This window comes from Chironomus tepperi, unplaced genomic scaffold, assembly GCF_022539635.2.
Source record: "Chironomus tepperi strain 1889 unplaced genomic scaffold, CSIRO-AGI_Ctep_v1 contig_89, whole genome shotgun sequence".
NCBI classification, from domain to species: domain Eukaryota; kingdom Metazoa; phylum Arthropoda; class Insecta; order Diptera; family Chironomidae; genus Chironomus; species Chironomus tepperi.
The window spans coordinates 1,296,310-1,318,571 of record NW_027226211.1 but is presented as its reverse complement, the minus strand read 5'-3'; the positions used below and the strand labels follow the sequence as shown (position 1 = coordinate 1,318,571).

The 22,262-nt window shown below is 31.9% G+C and overlaps 3 protein-coding genes across 3 annotated transcripts; 2 read left to right on the top strand and 1 right to left on the bottom strand.

Annotated features, from left to right (window-relative positions):
• Positions 1 to 464: 464 nt before the first annotated feature.
• Blos1 (biogenesis of lysosome-related organelles complex 1 subunit 1) lies at positions 465 to 5,494 on the bottom strand. The gene is made up of 2 exons (XM_070635361.1): positions 5,290 to 5,494; positions 465 to 3,526 (listed from the first exon to the last, which is right to left on the bottom strand). Exons 1-2 carry the CDS (start codon positions 5,401 to 5,403, stop codon positions 3,275 to 3,277), a joined length of 366 nt encoding a protein of 121 aa, XP_070491462.1. The 5' UTR covers positions 5,404 to 5,494; the 3' UTR covers positions 465 to 3,274.
• An 83-nt stretch (positions 5,495 to 5,577) lies between these two features.
• On the top strand, positions 5,578 to 6,825 carry LOC139086845 (transmembrane protein 50A). Its single transcript, XM_070635460.1, has 3 exons — positions 5,578 to 5,912; positions 6,010 to 6,130; positions 6,197 to 6,825. The coding sequence occupies exons 1-3, from the start codon at positions 5,814 to 5,816 to the stop codon at positions 6,454 to 6,456; spliced, it is 480 nt and encodes a 159-aa protein (XP_070491561.1). The 5' UTR covers positions 5,578 to 5,813; the 3' UTR covers positions 6,457 to 6,825.
• A 4,156-nt stretch (positions 6,826 to 10,981) lies between these two features.
• Positions 10,982 to 14,974, top strand: LOC139086836 (platelet glycoprotein Ib alpha chain-like). The gene is made up of 5 exons (XM_070635445.1): positions 10,982 to 11,213; positions 11,299 to 11,407; positions 13,115 to 13,218; positions 13,629 to 13,771; positions 13,832 to 14,974. Exons 2-5 carry the CDS (start codon positions 11,299 to 11,301, stop codon positions 14,925 to 14,927), a joined length of 1,452 nt encoding a protein of 483 aa, XP_070491546.1. The 5' UTR covers positions 10,982 to 11,213; the 3' UTR covers positions 14,928 to 14,974.
• Positions 14,975 to 22,262: the final 7,288 nt, after the last annotated feature.

Genomic DNA, 22,262 nt, shown 5'->3' with positions numbered 1-22,262 from the left:
AAGTTAAATTCTAGTCATTAATTGCCCTTACATGATTGATTTTTCGTATGTAGCACGACTACTATAATGAAAATAAATATAAACAGCAAAGCCGGCGAAGAATATGAATAGGCAAATTCCAATAAGGAAGACAGCCACTTCACATGATGATTTTTGAACAACGTAAGGCATTATTAACTAACTGTACTAAACTATTCACGGCACACTCATTAAATATCTAGTCAATAAACTCTTCTTTTTTATTTCCTGATCTCTTCAGCAATTCAACGAATAATTTTTTTTATTTTTTCAATGCTTGCTAAGAATTTTTTGCTCTCACAAAACTTCTTTACTTTTTTATTTTGCTTGCATTCGTGCCAAGTGTTTATTATGAACTGAAACTCCAAACGGAAAAAAAAAAGTTTTTTTTTATTGTTAGGGAGAGGAGAAAAAAAAAATAAAAAAATTAAATGCACACGATCACATGTTCTTAGTAAGTTTTAAATATTCTCCTTAATTCTTCTCCTTTATATCTCTTCACAAACTTATTTTGTAGACAATTTTCAAATCGACACCTTGTGCCTCTCACTTTTCATTTAAGTCTGCAGGTAGATAGTGACTTTACGTATGGCTAGCTCGCAATTTATTGATAAGACATCGAATTATTGATATCAGTATCGTTACTTGCGACCTAGATAGAATTACCTTTGTTGTTATAATTATGAAGAAAATAGGTAAATAAACTAATGCTGATAGATGTGTGATACATGCGTTCCGATAAGATTCAAATCAGGAAATAGAAAATCTGATTAAGTTGTTTGGCATAGATTTTCTCATGGGAAATGGGTCGGAGACTTTACGCTGTTTAGTTCTTTAGGTCAAGTTCTTTGGGAACTTTGGATACTTTTTTTTGAGTTTTCTGTATATTTCCGATTATCTCAAATCGTCCTAATAGGCAAAAATTGAGACTGCTTATAGGTACCGCAGTGATTCTTCTGAACAACAAAAGCATATTCTGCGTCTGTTAAGATCGGTTAATCGATCGAAAATCGAGCTCCAGTCTGGCGTGAATCTAACTTGTTGCCGAATTCGAATTATGTATATATAAGCTCAGTAGTGCAGCACATAATAATCTGTTTGCAGTTATTGATGTGTAGTAGCCAATTGAAAACTCTTGGATCTTAGGTTCGGTATTAATACAAACTCTTGGTTCCATTATTCAGTAATATTAGATTCGGTATTAATGCAAGCTCTCGTTCCAATTATTCAGTAAGTTACAATATATTCAGGTCCGTTCCATTAAAAAAACTCTCTAAGGTGAATTTACAGCTCTCATATCATTCTAATTACTATCAAACCTCATTTATGACTCGTTTTAACACCCATTTTGCTTAATGACTTATCTAGGCTCTTTCGCTTTGATAAACTTTGAATCAAATTCGGCATAAACCGACATGACTCTTTTGGATCGATTCCCGAGCGACACAAATTAATAAGTCTTCGTTACGGAGCTAATTTGGCATCGCTTAACTACTTTTACTTATACCAAATGGAAGTTCCATCTGTTTGGCAGACATATGAACCCCATCTAGCCTACAGATGGAGTCGGCTTCCATTTGGTATTAGTACTAGATTAATCGACTTGTTCATTTGCGAATTGTGTATATTTATTATTGTTGATGACTTTCCACTGATTTGTGACTATTCTAAGCTTATTTAAATCAAATATTTTACCTTCCAATTTAATCCTTTATTCGGATCTTCGATTACCTGTGCAGAATATTTAACAAACTTTTGCTTTCGTTAGCAACATTCGGTTTCCATATGTCAAAACAGGTTCTTGCCATATTAATGTGTAATACAAAATGTATTAAATAATGACAAGCTTTTTGACATGATGACAAAGGGTAAGATAATTCATTCAGATCGATGACCAGAGGATTAATCTGCTCAAAAATGCTTATTCATTTAAATAATGTCATTCACCTTCCAGCGTTACTCATCCAGATTGCATTTGTCAGCACAAATCTTCCCGCAAACAATACTCTAAATGCGATTTTTCCTGATAAAAACGAAACTAGATGTTCAATATGAATATTACGTCGTATGTTGACCCAACTAATCAACATGATGACTCGAATTGGCTGAACAATTTTCGACCAGTATTTATAATTGATTCCACACTTTGTGATATTTTTGGAATTGATAAAAAGGAGCAGCTTCATCAATTAATTTCAATTTATTCACGCTTTATTGTATTTAAATTTTTTTCTCTTGATAGTTCAACATGCTTCTGTTATTTGCGCTGACTAGGGGGTATTTGAGTGTTTTAAGCCGTTTTCAGCCGTCACTTAATTTAATTAGAAAAAATAATAATTTCACCCAAAAGCTGATAATTTCATATTTAATCAATATGTTTTATTGCACCTTATCGATTAGTTAATGGATGTCGATTACAGGAATATTTAACAAGCTATATTGAATATTAATGAGTTTCATGAATTATACTTACTTTGTGCGATGTGGGGAAAGTTCAGAGAAATTTCGCATCAATTTATAGGGAATTTTATAAGACGCAAAGGCGAATTGAACAAAAATGAGATTCAAAAATTCAAATTTTGAAAAACCGTTGAGATTTAAATTGTTAAAAGCCGTTAAATTAACAAAAAAGTAAATTTTCAGTTGTATTGAGATGCGAAAATTCAAATTTAGAAAAGTGGTTAAATTTTAAATTATGAAATTCCGTTAAATTACCCAAAAATTAATTTGCCAACTGAATTGATGCAAAAATTCAAACTTTGAAAAACCGTTAAATTTTAAACCATCAAATTTTGTTTAATTATCCATAAAACTCATGTTTCCCCCAACGTTTACGTACATCACACGCTCAATAAATGTGACAGAGAAGCAATTCCTATATATCTTAAAATATGAGTAAAAATTCAACAAGGCTAGTTCTCATGCACACACAGCATGTCATTATCTTTTACTTGATTTATAATTACAGGTTTAGATTCATGAACTATCTATATTCCCGCAAAAAGCACGAGGGAATTCACAATTTCGTTACACCATTTCACATGATTTCCATACCTTTATTACAAATAGACAAACTCAGTCTGAGTTGCAATAATATAAATATAATAAAAAAAGTAAAGGAAAACAAGTAAAGTGCGATAGATATATTGCGCGGAATGTCATAAAAATAAAATTGACAAAAAAAAACAACAGCGATAAACGGGCAATAAAGGTTCTATAATAAAAATAATCACAATTATATGGAAATTGTTCAAATTCATTCGCGTTCAATTTTATAAGCAATTTCAAGTGCTGCTGTTATACTTCGCATGTCTTTCTCGATTGTTTTTGCCCAATTTTCAACATCGCCCAATTCCTTTAATGCACTGCTGAAATTCTCGATTAATGTCAGCCACTGTTGCGTTTGCTTGCTAAAGTTATTTGCAGCCACATTGAGATTCTTTGCTTCTGAATCGAGTCGCTTTTGATTGAGGTATGCTGTTGCTACGCCGACGTTTAAATGCTCGACCTTTTTTAGAGAGAAAGGAAATATGAAGCATTAATTATTGGATGTTTTACACTTTTTAGTACATAAAGTTGACGACTATTTTAGGTTTGAAAATTGCTGTGGGAATTTATTAATTGCTGGATGTCAAATGGAGCGTGATCATTAATGATGTCCATCATAATACATGACCACAGACCTCACTCACAAATTTTGAGTAAGAAACAAAATTAAAAATTTGTAACGACTTTTTAAAATTCAAAAAATTAACGGCAATTCAAATTTCAAATTTGTTTCAGAGCGAATTCAATTTTACCGTTAAATTACAAATTCAAAAAAATTTTGTACGTTAAAATACAATAATCATCATTCTGGTCAACATCATAACTCAAATGACCCCAAAGTCATTCACAGAATTACTTAACGATCGAGACTCAACACAAAATCAACACAATTGAATTCAAATCATTGTCAAGGACAGAGCAAATAAAACTATATGACACAAGTTAATGAAACAAAAAAAACTATACACAAAGTCTATGGCTACATACGAAGGCATACAGACGAAGAAAAAAAAAGCAATCGAGATATATTGATTTTAATTTAATAATAAATTAGCTATAGAATGAATGCTATTTCATTTAAAGAAGTCATGACTATTAAAGACAGTGAAAGAAGGTATGATTGATAGGAAATGATGCATTCCACTGATTATAGATAGGCATGATTAAAATATGCAATTAAATGCAATTGTTGGCAGATTTATAGAAACAAATGACATATTAATGATTTTATTGCCTGACAGCATCTGATCGTACCGAAATTAATTAACAATTGGACATAAATTTGAATAAATTTAAGGAACACAGAGAATATCAATCAGATTCAGTTTATTATGGAAAAAGCTGCATCTTGATGATCTAATGTGACTCACTAAAGTTGTTATAGCTTGATACTTGATTGCCTTACTTGAAAATTATTAATGGATGTGCTTAATGCTCTTCGAATTGGTTTTGAGAGTTAGTTTATTGCTCAAACGGACTCAATCCTGGGAGTGTTGGTGTTTGTGTGTCATATTGGAGTTACTAAACTGTATTGGACTTGACCTAGTTGCTGTCTAGTTCTAATTTTGCTGTAATTTAGTCAATTTTGTATTAATCGATTGAGTTTGAAGTTACTGGATCTTTCTGTCTGATCCTAGTTTATCCTCCTGAAATATCTGAATATGACTGGACTAGAATATCATGTAACTCAGCATTTCATTCCAATTGCTGTAACAGCACTCGTTTGGTCTCTGAACCACTTAAGAATTGCAAAGACCTATTTCATCCACTCAAGGCTTTTCCAGCACAAATCACACAATATCAACATGCTGAGTAACTTTTTATGAGTGTCTCATAAAGTCATTAAACTAAAATTTCCTTATCATTTACATGACTAATGTAAAATTAACAAATCAACTTCTCATTCTGGATGTTTTTATAAAATCACAAATTAAGGCTTCCATTCTATAAAATACACAAAGCATGAAGTAGATCGACAGATATATGATAGAATATGCAAATTATCTAGCAAAAATCACTTCCATTATGTATATAATTAAAAATAATTTGATGTAATACGAAAAAATTGTATTACTTGTTAAATTTTCACGACTTATTGTTAAATATTAGACTTGAAACTAATTTGCATACAGCACAAACTTGCTAATGCATGAAAATAAATGCTCGTGCCATTATCGAGTCTGTAAATCGTCAAAAACAAATTTTTATCAATTTTTTATTTACCAAACTTGCTGTAAGTTCATTACTAGCTTCTATTGTCTCTTTCTTGAGCTTATCTTGTGTCTCATTCCTTCCTTTCATTTGCTCCTGATGATGCTTTACCATAGACGACAACATTTTGCACTAATTAACACTTTTTCTTTGATATTTCTAGCAAATTTATTTTGAAAAGTTTATAAACAAATCAAATCCAAGTAAGTCGGGAAATTTTTTGAATTATTTCGCGGAATCGACCGAAATTGTTCGTAACGGCTTCTGAAAATTCAAATTACCGAGATGACCAATTCTAAAAATTTCTTTTTGCAAAAAAATTTAAAATTTTTGTATAATGAGAATTTAACTCATTTAACTAAAGAATTCAAGATACTGTGTAATTGATAATTGTGTACGATTGTGGATTAAACCTGTTAGAATCATCAGATCACGATAAAAGATAAGATAATCGAGTGAAATCATCATTTAACAAAAACAAAACATTGAAAAAATTTTCATAACAAGTCGCAAAATTAATTAAATTAAATTTCACAATGCCGAATATAATGGAAAGTATCCAGATGTGTATGTGGTTTGATGTTAATGTTATATCCAGAAGGAATCTTATGTCAGCTGTTGTATCATCAATTTTGGTATGTCAGATTTTTTTCAACAATATTTATTTTGATGATTCATGGACGAAAACTCTTTATGTCTGTGCCTTAATATCTCTTTGTTTTGGTTCCGTAGTTTTTCCTTGCATGGTGGATTGTGATAGGAATTGCATCAACCAGTCTACCAGGAACGTCGCCAGACTTTTCTTACTATATTTGTGGTATATTAGGAACAATATCCTTCATTATGGTCAATAGTAAGTCACAGCTTGTGTCATGTATATATCATAAATCTAAAACAAATTCTTTGTAATCTAATTTAGCCGTATCAAATGACATGCTTAATGGAACGGGCTATGAAGGTGGAATTTGTGGAAGTAATGGAATTAAAATTTGGCTGTTTACAGGCTTCGTACTTGGATTTGCCTCAGTTATTGCCAGTGTCTGGTTGTTGATCTCAGAATTTACCGATAAGGCTCATATTCAAGGAATCGGTATTGTGCTCCAAAATTTCTTCATTCTTTTTGCATCGCTTATCTATAAATTCGGTCGAAATGATGAGACTTCATTTGGTGGCTTTTAAGTATAAAATCCATAAACCAAAGTTTTGATAATGAATTAAAATAAATAATATTCCATCATAATCTCTTAAATGATGAATAAAGTATAAGAAGAAAGATGTGAAATTTTGCGACGAAATATATTCATGGAAAGATGCTGTAACTGAATCGATATACACATTTTTATAATTTAATATTAGAACAAGATTAATATTAATAAAGTCACGCATTCATAGTGCTTAAAAAATTATTCATTTATACAATTTTTCTTTAAATTATGCATAAGATCTAAGTTACTGTGTATAACAATTAATGTCAATATTGAGAAAATTTGCGAAAAAAAATCATTTTTTAATTCAAAATGAAAGAATAAAAAGGTGAATTTAAGAAAATATTGTTTTTTATTTAATAAGTTGTAATCCTTATCGTAAATCAAAAATAAGTTTTTGTAACCGTCATTTTAGATTTGAAGGAAATTGCAGAAATTTTTGTTAATTCGTAGTTTTCAACCCTTCATCATTTTCGCGCCAACTTTTGACTGAGTGAAATTAAAAAAGTGTGATTATTTTATAATTTCCAATTTTTCAAGTGATTCTGTATCTTAATCAATTGAATTATAGTGAAAAGCATTCAATAAAGGATATTAAAGAGGATCAAGATGAAGTATGTACAAAATATCACTCGAAAAAACTAGAAAATTGCTAAGATCATGAACATTGTGCAATTCAGGTAAGTTTATTTGATAAAACTTCAATTGCTAATCAATCAGAAGTGAAATTTTCGCATAACACGTGTGCTGAGTTCAAGCAATTGATGGAAAATTCGACAAGAAGAAAGAAATATTAAGCAAATATTTCGAAAAGGACATTCGTATCATGGACAAAATAAGAACTCACTTGTTGAATTTAAGTCTAGAAAACTCTGAATATCGTCACACATCTTCCAATATCACCGTCTGCTGTGCTTAACTCACTAGACAATAGCTTTCAATAAAAGTCAAATAGCATATAAACTATTTTTATCTCATGTAATGAAGATATTTAAAGTCAATTTATTAATATTCTGATAAGATACGAATTCAAAAAAAAATTCAAATGAACCAGCTTTTGCAATGTGCTATTGAGCTGTATAATTTATTCATATTTAAAGCGCATTTTGGCAGATCGAAGCTTAAAATTATGCTATTATCTGCCAGCTTTAATTTCCATTTATCGTCCGATTGATTCCTAATGTAGTGCCAAAAAAAAATCAAAGATTCATGGCAGTTCCTATAAATTTTCCAAATCACCTGACCAAACCAGTAAGTTCATCTTTCTTTGAATTTAGCGAAAAAAAAAAATACATTTTTATTAAAGCTAGTCATAAAGATGCTTAAAAAAACTTGAAAAGAGATCACAAATTTAATCTTTATCAGCAAAAATCTTTTTAAAGCAAATTTCATCAGCGGAATCTAGTCTAACTGCTTTAAAATATTTCCGCAAAAAATCTCGTGTCAGCATTAATGCTTCAATTTACGACTCTACCCCTCACTGTTTACATCTTAATTTGTCCGCCCTTCAAAATTTTTTAATAAATTTATTAAAATTATTAACCAATAAATGTCATAAAATATGCGACAATGTCTACCAACTACGCAAAGATCACATGCTGTTTATATTAAAGTGTGCGTTTACATCTAGCCGTCAAAAAAAAATAACATCTAGTCCAAATAAATGATCAAACCTATTAAATTCTGCTCATATTTGATATATCATAAAAGTCATTTAAATATATCCAAAAATTGGATCTGCTTTTTTATGACATTATAATTTTTAACTTTAAATGATCAATTTTGCAACATCGATGATTTTGCATAGACCTTTAAAAATCAAAACGACTTGAAAATATTTTATTAATCCAATTTTAATTTTTTTTTCTGTAGACATAATTTCCTTTTCGACGATTGATTGAACAAGATCGACCAAAAGTCATCCAAAACCGTAAAGGCTGCACATGTTGTTTGCTTAAAATTTGAATTTTACAATACCAAGTAGCACTATGACAATTTACATTTATCAAATGAGTCCATTGAGATATTATATCCATAAATTAATACAAATATTTTTGCATAAAGATACAAACATTCACCGATGTACGAGTGGAAGAAGAGGAATTGAACTGAGAAAGCAAAACAGCAAATTTTAAAATTTCAAGTTTGAATCCGTAATGATAAAAGTTCGTTGAACGTATCTTTAACCCATTTTCCCTTGCAAATGATGAGATGTGTGATCATTTTGGGATTCTGACTGAGAGAATCGCAGCTTACTTACTTAGCTGGTCGTATAGATCAATTTGTGATTCATGACCACCTACAGTTGTCATTTGAATATGGTCTATCGTTATCTAATTCTCGATACGAAGTATAATATTATGTCTATCGTCAGCATATGTTGAGATATGAGAACTAATTAGCAGTAATAGAGTGGAATGTGGTCTGAAGTTGTCAATCTGATCGATGATACCGACTTTTCGGGTATCTTATGAAGAATATGTTCGAAAACTACAAAAAACTTAAAGTAACAGCCCTAAAACCAAATTTAAAAGCTCTTCTTTACAATTCACCTTGACTATACCAAGCAATTGATCAATCAGCTATCTTTAACAATTCTTTTAACCCTAGATCGACCCACTAAGCCATAAAACTATTTATTGAACAAAGATCCAATGAGTAATGAGCTCCAAATATGATTTTATGTATTTTGAATAGTTCTGTCAAAGCAAAAATGGACTGCAAAGACAATTTTTAAGGTTGTAAAACTTACGCATTTATGACGGTATTGTCTCAGTTAGTAAACAATGTACAAAAACAGCAATCTATAGTCTTAAATCACATAAATTGCAAATTTCTTCCTTGCATTGTCAGAAGCTGAATCTCATTAATATGGGATTGAACGTCAATTTAATATAATTTCCAGAACTAATCATCTGATCATTAATAATTTAAAAGCGCCACAAATACCCGAAAAATCCATTGTAACGGATGACTTACAAACTAGTTTGTTCCTTTGATTTCTTATAAAATATTGTAAAATAAATTTTATTTTATAATAATAAAATTCTCAACATGGGAACAGTTATTTCTCATTTCTTTTTTCGATCATATTGAAATTTCTTTTGGCAACAAACAAAGATATCCAACAGGTTTACGGAGAACATCCTCGAAACAGGTCAATTCAAAGTTCTTGATCACTTTTCTTTCTGCATATACACGCGAAAGTAAATATTTGGATGTTTTAGCATGCGATTATAGTCTATTGACATGCACGACTGCGTAATATCATTTAAATCAGTATTCTTAATGCTTTAATTTAAGTAATATTGCCTTGTTCAACAAGTAATCTAAAGAATTAATTCAATGAAATTATTCTTGAATAAGTTTGCGGATATAAATCTACGGAATATAAACATAATCATAAAATTTTTATCCATGTTGCTGCCTAAAATATTAGAATATAATCACTTAATGTGATGAGTAGACTTGACGTCATTTTTCTGTATTTTTCTCACGTGCATTCGCCCTTAATAGATTGTCGTTGTCTATTTATTTAACATATTCCGGTCATTTATTTACTTAGTGTAATTTATTTATGCCATGAAAACCAAAAAGTCAACACAAATCTTTATTTTGTTGGATGAGCAGCTATGTACATTTCAAAACAGTGCGTGAAAATTTTTAATTATCTTGCTCATCACCTGAAGGTTTGAGACAATATTCAATTAAAAAATTTGTCAACAGGTTATTGTGTCTGATTATCAAATAAAGCCAATAATTGGTCAAAAATCCCACTTAATTTCTCAGGTTACAAAATTTCTTAATACAATTTACAGTCCAAAACTCAAAGTCCCGAGATGGACATGAATGTTGGAGTGAAAGTTCTGTGGATTAGTTGATACTTGCTTGCTTTGATGCCTTCTTATCTAAAATTTAAATTGAAATTGAGTTAACTTTGAAAATTGTTTTGTTTTGTTATGAAGAAAATGCTTTGAAAGATGCGAAAATTCAAAATTTATATGACTGTTAATTTTCAAATTTTGAAAATTCGTTGAAATTATTCTGCAAATTTAAGTTCATCGCATAAAAGTTCAATGACTGTAGATGTAAGCATCGTAAAAAACCCACAATATCTTAATCCCCACTCAATTCTAATGTAGGCAGTGAAATTATGGCAAATTCTTAAATATATCAAAATTTCCATCTAAATCACCCTCATCATCAAAGCATTATTGATTGAATCGTGACAGAGTCTTTATAATTAAGTCTTTCTAAGACATTAGCATCTTCAAAACTCATCCAAGCGAATATCAACAAAGAGCATTGTCCCATGCTACTCGGGTAAGTATGGTCAAAGATATCGTCAAACTCTGCACCTCCGAATTCTCTTTTTGGCCAAATTTTTATATTCTTTTTTTTTTGTCGACTCAAAGGCATTATTTATGTACAAAATTATTGTACCGTTGAATCTGGGAAGAGAACGAAATAAAAGTTGCTGTTGACATTGCTAATTTCTTCAGTATTTTTTGGTCAATCGATGGGAGCACTGTGGTAAAAGTTGTGGACTGTCTAAAAGTGTTAAGAACATAAATTAATGGGGTACAATTCCTTTATAGTGAACTAAGTGACACTGTGCATTATTAACAATATCTCATAAACTCTATTGTGATAACAAATAGCGAAGGAAGCTAAGAACTCATAGATATATAAACATTAATTAGTCATACGACAAATACTAACAACATAAATGTGGGTTTTAAGACATGATTGCTGTTGAAGATATAGTGACAAAAATAAATATTTGTTTTATGTAAATTATTATATTTTTTTATAGATGAAAAATCATTGGATAATTTATTTGTTCATCATCTGTCATGTGTGTGGATTAATTTATGGAAATTTAGAGCTGACACAGTCTTATGCGAGTCAAGTTAATCTACCAGGTATATAAAAAAAATACGTGAATTGGATTGAAGAATGTGAAGAGTGTTAACATAATGATTGTGCTATGCTCACTCAATGGGCTGTATATTTTAAGATTTAAGTGCTTAATTGCTTAGAGAAAATGTTTATTTAACGAACTGTGAGATTATTTGTGAAAATTGGACGTGATTTCTACTGTTTATTGACATTAAAAAATGTGAAGCTTCAATCTAATTCCAGCCACATTTATCCAAATTTATGATAATGATAAGTGAAAATTGCACATTTTTCATCAGTAAAATTGATTTATCCTTCAAAAATCTAAATGCTTTTGATTTGACTAAAACAAATCCAATTTTAAATTCGAATGGCATCAACCGCATTTGAATTACCAACATCAACTAAAGGTTACTCTGATCTTTTAGCTTAAAAATATTGACTATGCAAGCTGTTGTGAAATCATTTTTTGTCCAAAAATTATCATTGAAATTGAGGCATGCGATCCAGAAAAGTGTTTAGATTAGTATAATCGGATTAAAATTAAGCATAAGAATATTTTTGGCAGATTCCAATCTATGGGCAATTTAGGGACAGTTTATAAATGACGTCAGCAAGTAGAATTCTGAGAGAAATCTTATTTGGCCGTCAAAGAGTTGTCAAGGCATCTCACCGACATAAATGAGGTTATTAAGACTAGAATTCTAAGGAAAATCTAATTTGAGCATCAGAAGACAGTCAAGGCAACTAAATGACTATGCGATGTTTTGCTATTGACACAGTGACGTGGCAGTTCCCTATAAGCTTAGCTGTGCCACTTACCCTCACAGGCAATGACAATAATGGCATTACCGTGTCATCTAGATATGCTCATTGTCTGTTAGAGTCAGAATTGTGAATTTCGAAATATTCACTTGATTGAATCTACAATGAGATGCACAAAAATCAATTCCACGTCATTTATGAATAATTTAAACCTAAACATCCAAAAGACATCTAAAGAAACACGATACATTCCCGAGTGCATCTCCAAAAATGTTATATCTTCAACTCTTACAAACCCGTATTCTTAAAGAACTCAAGGAAATGACTTTGTCGATTCTTTTCAAATTGATATTCCTGCGGTTCACAATCATTTTTTCGGCAACAACAAAAAAAGACAGATAAAAACATGTTTTCGGGTCAATAACTTTCTTTCCGAGAAACAAAAAAGTCATCCAACTTGTTATTTTTTTGCTTAACAAAAATATTCGATCGAAATTTTATGACATCAAACAACGGTTGTTGCCCATCTTTGGGGATTATTGTTGTTTGACCTTGACATTGTCATGTGGGAAATGCGTTTTATTGATGACTGTCGATGATGTCATTTCTAACTTATTAATTGCTTCTATGGCTGTAAAAATCGATTACTTCCCTCAGATGCTACCTGAAGCTGGCTTCCGCTTGCCAATTTCTGCAGCACAGTCTTTAACTTACTAGTTACTAACTTATTTCCTTGCCGAAGGCGCACGTAGGCCCATTGCCGCATTTAGAATTCGTCGGAAGCTGGATCTGTCTTTAGATAACTTCTGGCAGTTTCTAATTTCCAGCACTTTTGCATCGTTGCTCACACAGCAGTCCCATCTGCTCTTTGGAACTTACTAATTACTTAATAAAACCTACCCATTCATCATGATTAAGCCTACGAATCTCATATATAAAAATTATCATATTTTCTTCACGTCAAGACAAGCACGGATATCAATCAGTCGTACCAGGCACAGAGAAGCATAAATATGGATATCAGTTGAAAACAAGTGGGAAACACTTCCATCATACATCGACTGAAAAGGTATGTCACTCGATGATTTATATTTAATAACTTCTAAACTTCCCATTTATGTCAAGATCTTTGTTCCGTCTGAGAATAGACTTTGTGTCTATAAATTTATAAATTTGTGCTGCTTAAGAGACAATAGTAAGTGTGAAAATCACATAAAAATTCCATCAAGTGTGAATGTTTTTAATCTAAATGTCTCATTTATTAATGCACGTGTTAAGGAACAATATCATTTTTAAAAAATGTAGCAGATTAATGATGACAGATAAGCCGCGATTTGATATGTTAATATGGATTATTAAATAGATATTCATGAACTTGTCATAACAATAAGTAGGAACAAGATAGACATGTGTATTGATCTAATCGTATTGTTTACGATGCATTGTGTCTTGAATAACTTTAAATATATTATGTTATAGGATGGCGTTAGACTTGGATGTTATGGATTTGAAGTCGAAGGAAAGCAATATGTGACACAGTATGTGGCCGATGCAAGAGGGTACAGACTTGTTACTTCAGAAGATCAAATAACTGTTTATCCAAAATTCGGAGCTCCTGAAGGGTGAGTGACTAACTGACTAACCACAAACCATCCACTAATTCATTATCCTATCCAATTCAGAAAAGCACAATTCGGATTCCGTCCATTTGACGACGATGATGATGCACCAAGAAACGTACGCTACTTCTTCCCAAAAGGCTGTAAAGGTATTGACGTACAAATTGACAACTCATCGAGACTCCGCTCGCTCAAGATCTTCGACAAGTCCGACAAGTCTGCAAAACTTCCAGTAATTTTTAAACCTGTGAAACCTGATTCATATTTTTATAATACTCCACCTCCAAACTATCCAGGTCCCGCAAATATCTATGCACCGAACATGATTCATGTTCCAACAGCACGTCCCCCTCTAATGGTTGACCATCGTCCACAAGCACCTCAAAGCACTGACTTGCCATCTAGCGATCCTACAAATGTTTACTTGCCCCCTGAACAACCTGATAACACTTATTTACCACCTGATACTACCACTTTAGCACCAGAACAGCCTGATAATACATACTTACCTCCAGATAAGCCTGATAACACCTATCTGCCTCCAGTAGAACCCGAAAATACTTACTTACCACCTGGTGAACCAGAAAATACTTATTTGCCACCCGAAAAGCCTACAAACACATACTTACCTCCACAGAAACCTAATAATACATACTTACCCCCACAAACGCCAACAAATACTTACATACCTCCATTAGATTCAACCACAGAAGTACCCGCTAGTGTAGATTTAGTAACAGACGAACCTGATAATATTCCAGTAGATCCACTTCCAGAAGAACCAGATAACACTTATTTACCCCCAGACGAACCTGATAATACGTACTTACCTCCTAATGAACCTAATAATACTTACATTCCACCTCCCACACCTAATAATACTTATATACCGCCGATCGAAGCCATCCCATCGACAACAGAAGAAATTGATCTTCTACCGCCACATTGTCCGACAACAGCATGCTGTAAAGACTCATTAGGTAAAATTGTAATTCCAATAAAGCTAAAGGGTCAAAAGTCCGATGATTGTTGCAATGTTGCGAAGATAATTCTACCGATAAAATATTTTCATGACGTAGATTATAAGAAGTTAAAGGAATCTTTACCGGAGATCGACACTAACATGATAATTCGACACATTCTCGAAAATTTGCTGTAAGTTTTTAATAAGAAAAATACGAATAAAAAGTCATAAAATATTTATAATTTTTGGTGTTGTTGTTTAAATGCTTTATAAAAAGGAACGGCAACGAAACTGTTAACATTTATGAATGTTGTGACTGCCTGTTATCCGTCTCATTAGCCTACAAACAAATTCGCTCGATTGCGACAAATAAAAAATAAACTTTTTTATTGGTCTTTTAATATTTAAACTAAATGTTCCTACGTGTCATTACTAGCTGAACATATGAGCATATGCGCTAAAATTAAAACGAACCAAAGGATGTTAAATTGGATTGATGACAAAAAATCATTTTATTGATTGCAACATGACTGAAATTTTGCATCAAATATGTGGCAGGTATCGGGTTTCAATCAGGGTTGGGAATCGAGTATTTCCAAATATCTCCGGCCAATTATGGTCTTCTACCATCAGAAGACATCGACGGCCGACTGATGGTCGATGAAACCTATTGGTTTCTGATTGCAGTCAGTTAATTACCAACCCCAACAGATCAAAAATCAAAGCTAGACTCTGACTAGATGCCGAATTCGATCCAAATCTTACACCATGCCAGAGCCTTGCCGATCTTGTGTCGGACTTCGGATCGATTGACCATCTTGTGCTATTCGGACAACTCTGACTTCAACGTGGAACTTTTTCTTCTTTCACGAAATGAATTTTTTGTCATTTGAATATCATTTTATTTTTCACCTATATTAAAAATGTTATAGAGTGTGAACGCAACAGTTTTGAGAGAAAGGATTGCGTTTTTGGAGATGTTGCAGTTTGTCTTTCATTTATTGAATTTAGTAGGGTTCGTCAAAATTATATACGCAGGCCTGCATAGATGCTAAAAACTACAGGTCTACGTATCTAGAATAATTGACAACCCAGTTTTATGGCTAATCCTAGAATTTAGTAATTTATTAGTCTATCCACAAATGTTCTTATTCTTCATAGAAACAGGACTTGTCGGGATTATATGAATATCCGACTTCCATTTGATGCTTTCTTCATTTGTGTCGCTCAGAGTTGAGTGCATTGAAACAATTATCACCAGAAAAACTCTAAAATTACTAGGATTCTCAATTTTCATTTACAATCAGTTCGATAACTCAATAATCATCCACGTGTTATGTAAAATAATACAAATTTTCCCTGCATCATGCTGATTATTAATAAAAAATACAAACAAATCGTAATCGATACTTTTTTTCCTGAAGTTGTTGAACCCCAAAGCATTCCATTGACTCCCAAAAGACAATATAAATTTGGCTGGTGACACAAAATATGATTTATACTGCATATTCTGAATTTTTAATCAACTTTTCCTTGCTTTTTATTTGAATTATTCAATTATTATCATTCAGGCAGTGCAATAGCTTTCAAAAACCTTTAAAATACTTTCAAAAATCCTACTATAAAGTGTAATTCATTCATCAGAGTATTGCCAGGTAGAAATTTAAATTTTATTCTCGAATGTAAGTTTAGGTCATAAATTTTAGGCTTCAAAACGTAAGCACGGAGTGTCATTTAAGTGCCAGAATGTGTATAAAATTGCAATAATTCAAAGACACGCTTAAAAATTTTTGGGAATATTTTTAAAATTTTTGCGATTTTTGTAAGATTGAATGGGATTAGAACTCAACTCAGAGCTTGATTTTTCTATAGCTCATTGGTACATTAGGAAGATACGCAAGTAGGGTTGAGCAAATATTCGAATATATTTGAATACTATTTTGTCGAGTGCTATACGCAGGAGTAGATTCTTCCTTAAATCATTTGGCTGTTCTTAGTATTAGTTATGAAGACTTGCTATCCTGATCATTGATAGACTCAATTGTAACCCACAACTGTCACTAGTATATCACGAATAATTCTAGCAGCTCAGAAGTCTTGATTCTATCCTTAAGTCCATATCTAAACTTGGATTTTGCATGGAATAGTCGACTCGACTCCACACGAAATTCGAGTTGACTTTGAGCTTAGAAGTTGATTCTTAGAAACATTCAATATCAAAATTGGTCAATATCCTTGGTTAAGACATTCTCAGACTAATTCAAATGATTTAATCATAGTTCCTAACAGTAACGAAACAAATTTTAGTCAATACTTAGTATAAAAATCTCAAAACCGCAACTCAACCTCTCACAAAAAAGCGCTCCGATCATCATCTCACTCAATCATCATTTACATATTTTACATTAAACCGCAAAAAATATTTACATATAAATCGTCGACACATTCAAAATGTTTCATTTTAAAATTTCAGCGAATTTAATTTCATTTTATTGCCAAATTTTTGTTTGTCGTTCACTCTTGTAACATTGTGAAATGGAACCGATGAATAATTTGTGAATAATGATGAAATTTCATCTCTTTTAATACACAATTAATAATTAATTTAGATCATAATCTTAACGGTCGTTTGTGTTAATTTAATTGTAGGAGTCTATCGTTTGACATTCCAAATGGATATGCTGTTGATATCAAAAAGAGATTGAAAATCGTTTTTACGGAAATGAATGAATAATTAAGCAATTCAGCATGTCAATCTTTACGATTCATTCTGAATATTAATTTTATCCAAAAATCATCTTAGGATGATCTGCCTTTATATATGATATACTTAATATGATACACCTATGCGTCTGTACGTTTTGGAAAAAGAAAAAACTCTTTTTTTATTCTTAAGAATTTTAAATAAATAAATTGATTGAGTCAAAAAGAATAAATTCGATCTATTTATAGTCATTTATTCGATTTTAATATTCTCGAATGTGATTCACATGCTTGAGCCAGAAGAAAAGAATTCTTCGATCACACGACTTGTCTGTTTTCAAAATGTTGAAAAGTTTTGACTGTCACAGGGTTGGTGTGGAGTGATTTTAAAGGATTGTTCTGACGCCACTAGAATATTCTGTTGTTAATGGATTAATGAGGTATTAAATAAGGCTAGAAGTTGATGTGATCGATTCTGACTATTCCTAACAGCGTAATTTGATAAAAAATTAAAATCTTATTTCGACATTATCATGCTGCAATCTTATATTATTAGAAACTTAGAGAAACGTTTCTTAATGTGGCATCATATTAAAATGAAATTGGAACTATCGAGCCATATCTATGTAAATTTGCCAGTGCGAGAGAACAGCCATTGTGGCCGAGTGATTAAGTAACAATTGAGAAACTTAAAATCCCATCTTATGGGAGAACGTGTGTTCGATTCTCACGTATCCGAGTAGCAGAATGTGGCAAATTTCATTCTTCTGTAAAAGTGGACCGAATTAGCAGACACGTATCCGTCAGGACACTCTTAGGTCTTAATGTCAACAAGACGACGAAGTATAACCCTACATTGTGCTGTACGGGATATTATTGTAGATGTGCCATTGCTTATTATCTTGTACGGGACTTGTTTTCAGTTTCGATGACGCAATCGAGGATAATGATGAAATATTTTGTAAATATAAAGCCATAAAATCACATGAGAGTTCTGAATAAGAACTAATTATGTTAAATTATTAATTGTGTAATAAATTCATCAAAAAATGATTATGATGAGATTAAGTCACCGTTTAAACTAGAAGCTAGAACATAATAGAAGAAAATTAACCCAAGAGATAAGCTCAATCTTTGGAGCATGTCTTTAATAATTGTGATTAGACTTAGAGTTTATTGAGTAATCGATTGAGAATATGAAGTCTTGGTGTCGGTCTCTAGAACCCTTATCGAAGTCGAATCAAGTCAACTCATTTGACTTCAACTTAAACAGCTACTAATCAAGCTACCATACGATTATTCTCATACGACAACATAAAAACCACCCCTGGCCAGAATAGAATGAAAGATTTTTCAAATAAGAATTTAGATCAATTGCTTATAGAATCCTGTTTATAGTGCCAGGTAATAACTTAATATTTATGTTTCCTTTATGCAAATTTAATGTAAATTAGCTTTTCAGACTTGATGAAAAAATATTTTGTAGCCATAGAAATTCACACATTATAATCAGTAAAGATTTTTGTCAAAAATTTATGCGATAGATATGAAAATGAGCTTTGATGACCAAATTACTTTTTTTTTGGCTGTGACTGTCTAAAAAAAAACTTTTCCTGTCAAGCATTTCTCATAGGCAATGAAATGCTATTGTTGTGTATTTGCAATAAATTTCATAATAATGTTATGCAAAGCTTACCTCACATTTAAGTCTGAATTCTCACGTAGACATTAGAAATATCTTTAAAGAAATTAAAGTATGTAGATCAGCAGTCGAATGGCTAGCATTTAGCTACTAGAGCAGTGGTGGACAACCTGTGTTACTTGACACACCTTGGTGGTAAGCCACTATTAAAACCGTACATGATGTAGGGTTCGTGACATACTTTTTGGCGGAACTCTTGTGTTCCGGCACGCAGGTTGCTTACAACTTTTAAACGTTCAGCAGGCAAACAATACAGACTATAAAATCCGAATTATCTGAAGCATACTTTTTGGCGGAACTCTTGTGTTCCGCAGCACACAGGTTGATCATCATCTGCTCTATACGCTCAGCCAGACGAACAATACAGACTAATAAAAATCGAATTATTCAAAATTAGAATATTATTGCAGAATTTTTTGAGTGCCATAAAAATAGCACATTTGATTCTACCTTTTTTGAGTCTGACTAATAAAAAACAGAACCAATATCTTAGAACATTTTATTATCAGATGTTCTCATTTCAATTCCTTTTTTTAATGTCGGCTTGTTCATTAAATTTTTATTTGTTATTTATTTATTGTCTCGACTGCATTCTACTGTTGCTGATGAAGATTCTATTAAGCATAATTTTTTATTGGTTGAGCAAACAACGTGTCGTTCATCCAATTAGACACTTAATGAAATGATTTAAGAATGCAATTAAATTCCCCAAAATAATAGAAAGTTGAATGTCAAGTGATATTTAATTAAAAATTTAGCATTTTTAGAGCATTGTGGATTTTTTTGGTATTTATGAAGCTAAAGATTATTTATATTTCCGTTTGGATGCTGTTATGCATTAGTCATATTTAGATTTGATATATAAGAATTGTTGTGAACAAAAGCTTTCAATTTATGATAAATTCTGGAAATTATTGCTGATATATGTTCGGAATTTGTCTTTATCTCAAGCCAATGTATGTGAATATATGAAGCAAGTAAGGTCAGGTATACTGTGTCTGCATACAGTATTAAGCTACTATGTAGATCTGTGGTGAGCTATCTTTTATTTATCGTGGTACATCTTGTTGATTAGCCACAATTGAAACCGCACACGGCATACGGTTCATGGCATTTCCAATATATTTTGGTGGGGACACTGGGCCGCGTCATACAGGTAGTCGTCCATCGCTGGTTTAAATTATTTAACACAATACCTGATTCTGTGCCTTTTGCAAACTACTGCACTAAAGCACGATACTGAGATATTGTTAGCATTGGGATGGTTACTGTCATGTCCATACCACTTTATGCAATCGATTGAGAGATTGTCTTATTCTAGGAATCGAACCCACGTCCTCAGGATACTTATATCTAGTCTGTTGCAAAACCACTCGGTCATGGACACTTTACTCTCGTCCTAGCAGATTCGCCTTTATAGGGCTCAACACCTAAGATCCCAAACATTACTCTACAATACAACTGTCTCCATCTAAACAATCCAGTCGCAGCCATAGATAACCAGATCACTCCAAATAAAATTCAATCACTGAATCATCCAAATATCACCATGAAATTTTCCCAAAAAACAATAGCTTAACATTTACAAATTCTCATTCCTAATTCAATGATTATTACAAATAAATCAATTCTTAAGTATCCATTCAAAAATGCGTCTTGACTATTTTTGACAAGTTGACTTTTCCTGGTAAAGATTATGACTTTAAGAACCTGATAAAATGCTAATAATGAAATATCGATTAGACTACAATATACTTTTTGCAAAATCTGCTCGCCTAAAAGGAGCAAAATGAGTGTATTAATGCAGCAATTTTCAACGTCCAATAATGGTAAATCTGAATTTTTATGAAGTTTTTTTCATTAAGTCCAAAAAACAAAGTTATCGGCACCTTTCATCATATTACTATAAAACTTTACTTTAAGATCTTAGGAGTTGTTCTTAGGTAACGTCTATAGAATGGTGAATTTTAGGATTTTCAGCATCCAAGGATAAAGTTTTTGGATAAAACTTTAGTAGATTATGGATTCATAACTTTAAACAATTGCATGACTGATCTATATACTAATGTAGGGTACCGAGTCACAATTTGTTTGTAGCTGACAATACAAATCGTGTTCCCATGTCTAAAGCAGCAAAGAGGCATCTAAATCCAACTTGGAATTCCTAGAAATCGAACCTAGATTGATACAAGCGGTTGACCGACACTCTAAATACCAAAGTTGGCAGGACTTTGGAGTAATGATTCCAAAAATCCAAAAAGCATGAACTCCATGGAGCACTCCAGACCGTTCGGACTCCACTTTTTTTGGAGTCCAGACTCTAATGGAGGCGCATCCACATTTAAGTCCTGTCAACTCTGCTAAATACAACTTCATAGCTGCATTTTGACTGTTTTATAAATTTTCTTCATATTCTCTTATAAGGTTAGATTATATCCGAGCAATAATCTGTAAAACAGACTTGATATTCTTCTAGATATTCTACATCACTTGAAAATGACTCTTCAACCTCTTACAACTATATGTACTGCTATTAAACCTTATTATCCTCTCTCTTAGTCGTCCAATTATGTACGAATGTAAACATGCGTATTTATATGAGACAGTAAATGACGATATAGTTAATAATTTTTATCTCGTTCACAAGCCTGCAAGGACAGTCGTTCAATCTTATACAATACAAAATATCTATTGATAAACAAATCATTCCAACTGTGACTATATGAATGATTTTTTATGACATTCCTTTATCATTTTTATAAACATTTTTTTTATACATTTTCTATGAATCGAAGCAGCATATCATAAAGTTATAGTTTAATTTAATTTAAGTCTGGTGTATTAGTCTAATGAGTCAATTTAAAGTAGGTGCGGTTCATCGCATTTCTGTTTATCTTTTTTTTTTTTGCGGAAAAAAATTATATTAAGCTATGAATTACTATACGATTATTGTGTGCCACCATAAAACTACAGCTTTTTCTCATGTTATTTCCGATTTATTTTGACACTTTATGGCCACATCTTCATTAAAAATTGGTAAGAAAATTCTGGATGGTGGGTGGAATAAAGTGCATTTTTGTGTTGAACTTTAAGTTGTTGCTTGGTCTATAAATCATGTTTGATTC

What these genes read in the sequence shown, in the direction of transcription:
- Blos1 (XM_070635361.1), bottom strand. Translation starts at nt 5,403, where the DNA reads ATGTTGTCGTCTATGGTAAAGCATCATCAGGAGCAAATGAAAGGAAGG. An exon ending in ATGAACTTACAGCAAGTTTG is followed by an intron (nt 3,527 to 5,289) that starts GTAAATAAAAAA and finishes TCTCTAAAAAAG; the next exon opens with GTCGAGCATTTAAACGTCGG.
- LOC139086845 (XM_070635460.1), top strand. Translation starts at nt 5,814, where the DNA reads ATGCCGAATATAATGGAAAGTATCCAGATGTGTATGTGGTTTGATGTT. An exon ending in CTGTTGTATCATCAATTTTG is followed by an intron (nt 5,913 to 6,009) that starts GTATGTCAGATT and finishes TTGGTTCCGTAG; the next exon opens with TTTTTCCTTGCATGGTGGAT. An exon ending in ATCCTTCATTATGGTCAATA is followed by an intron (nt 6,131 to 6,196) that starts GTAAGTCACAGC and finishes AATCTAATTTAG; the next exon opens with CCGTATCAAATGACATGCTT.
- LOC139086836 (XM_070635445.1), top strand. Translation starts at nt 11,299, where the DNA reads ATGAAAAATCATTGGATAATTTATTTGTTCATCATCTGTCATGTGTGT. An exon ending in ATCATACATCGACTGAAAAG is followed by an intron (nt 13,219 to 13,628) that starts GTATGTCACTCG and finishes ATTATGTTATAG; the next exon opens with GATGGCGTTAGACTTGGATG. An exon ending in AAATTCGGAGCTCCTGAAGG is followed by an intron (nt 13,772 to 13,831) that starts GTGAGTGACTAA and finishes TATCCAATTCAG; the next exon opens with AAAAGCACAATTCGGATTCC.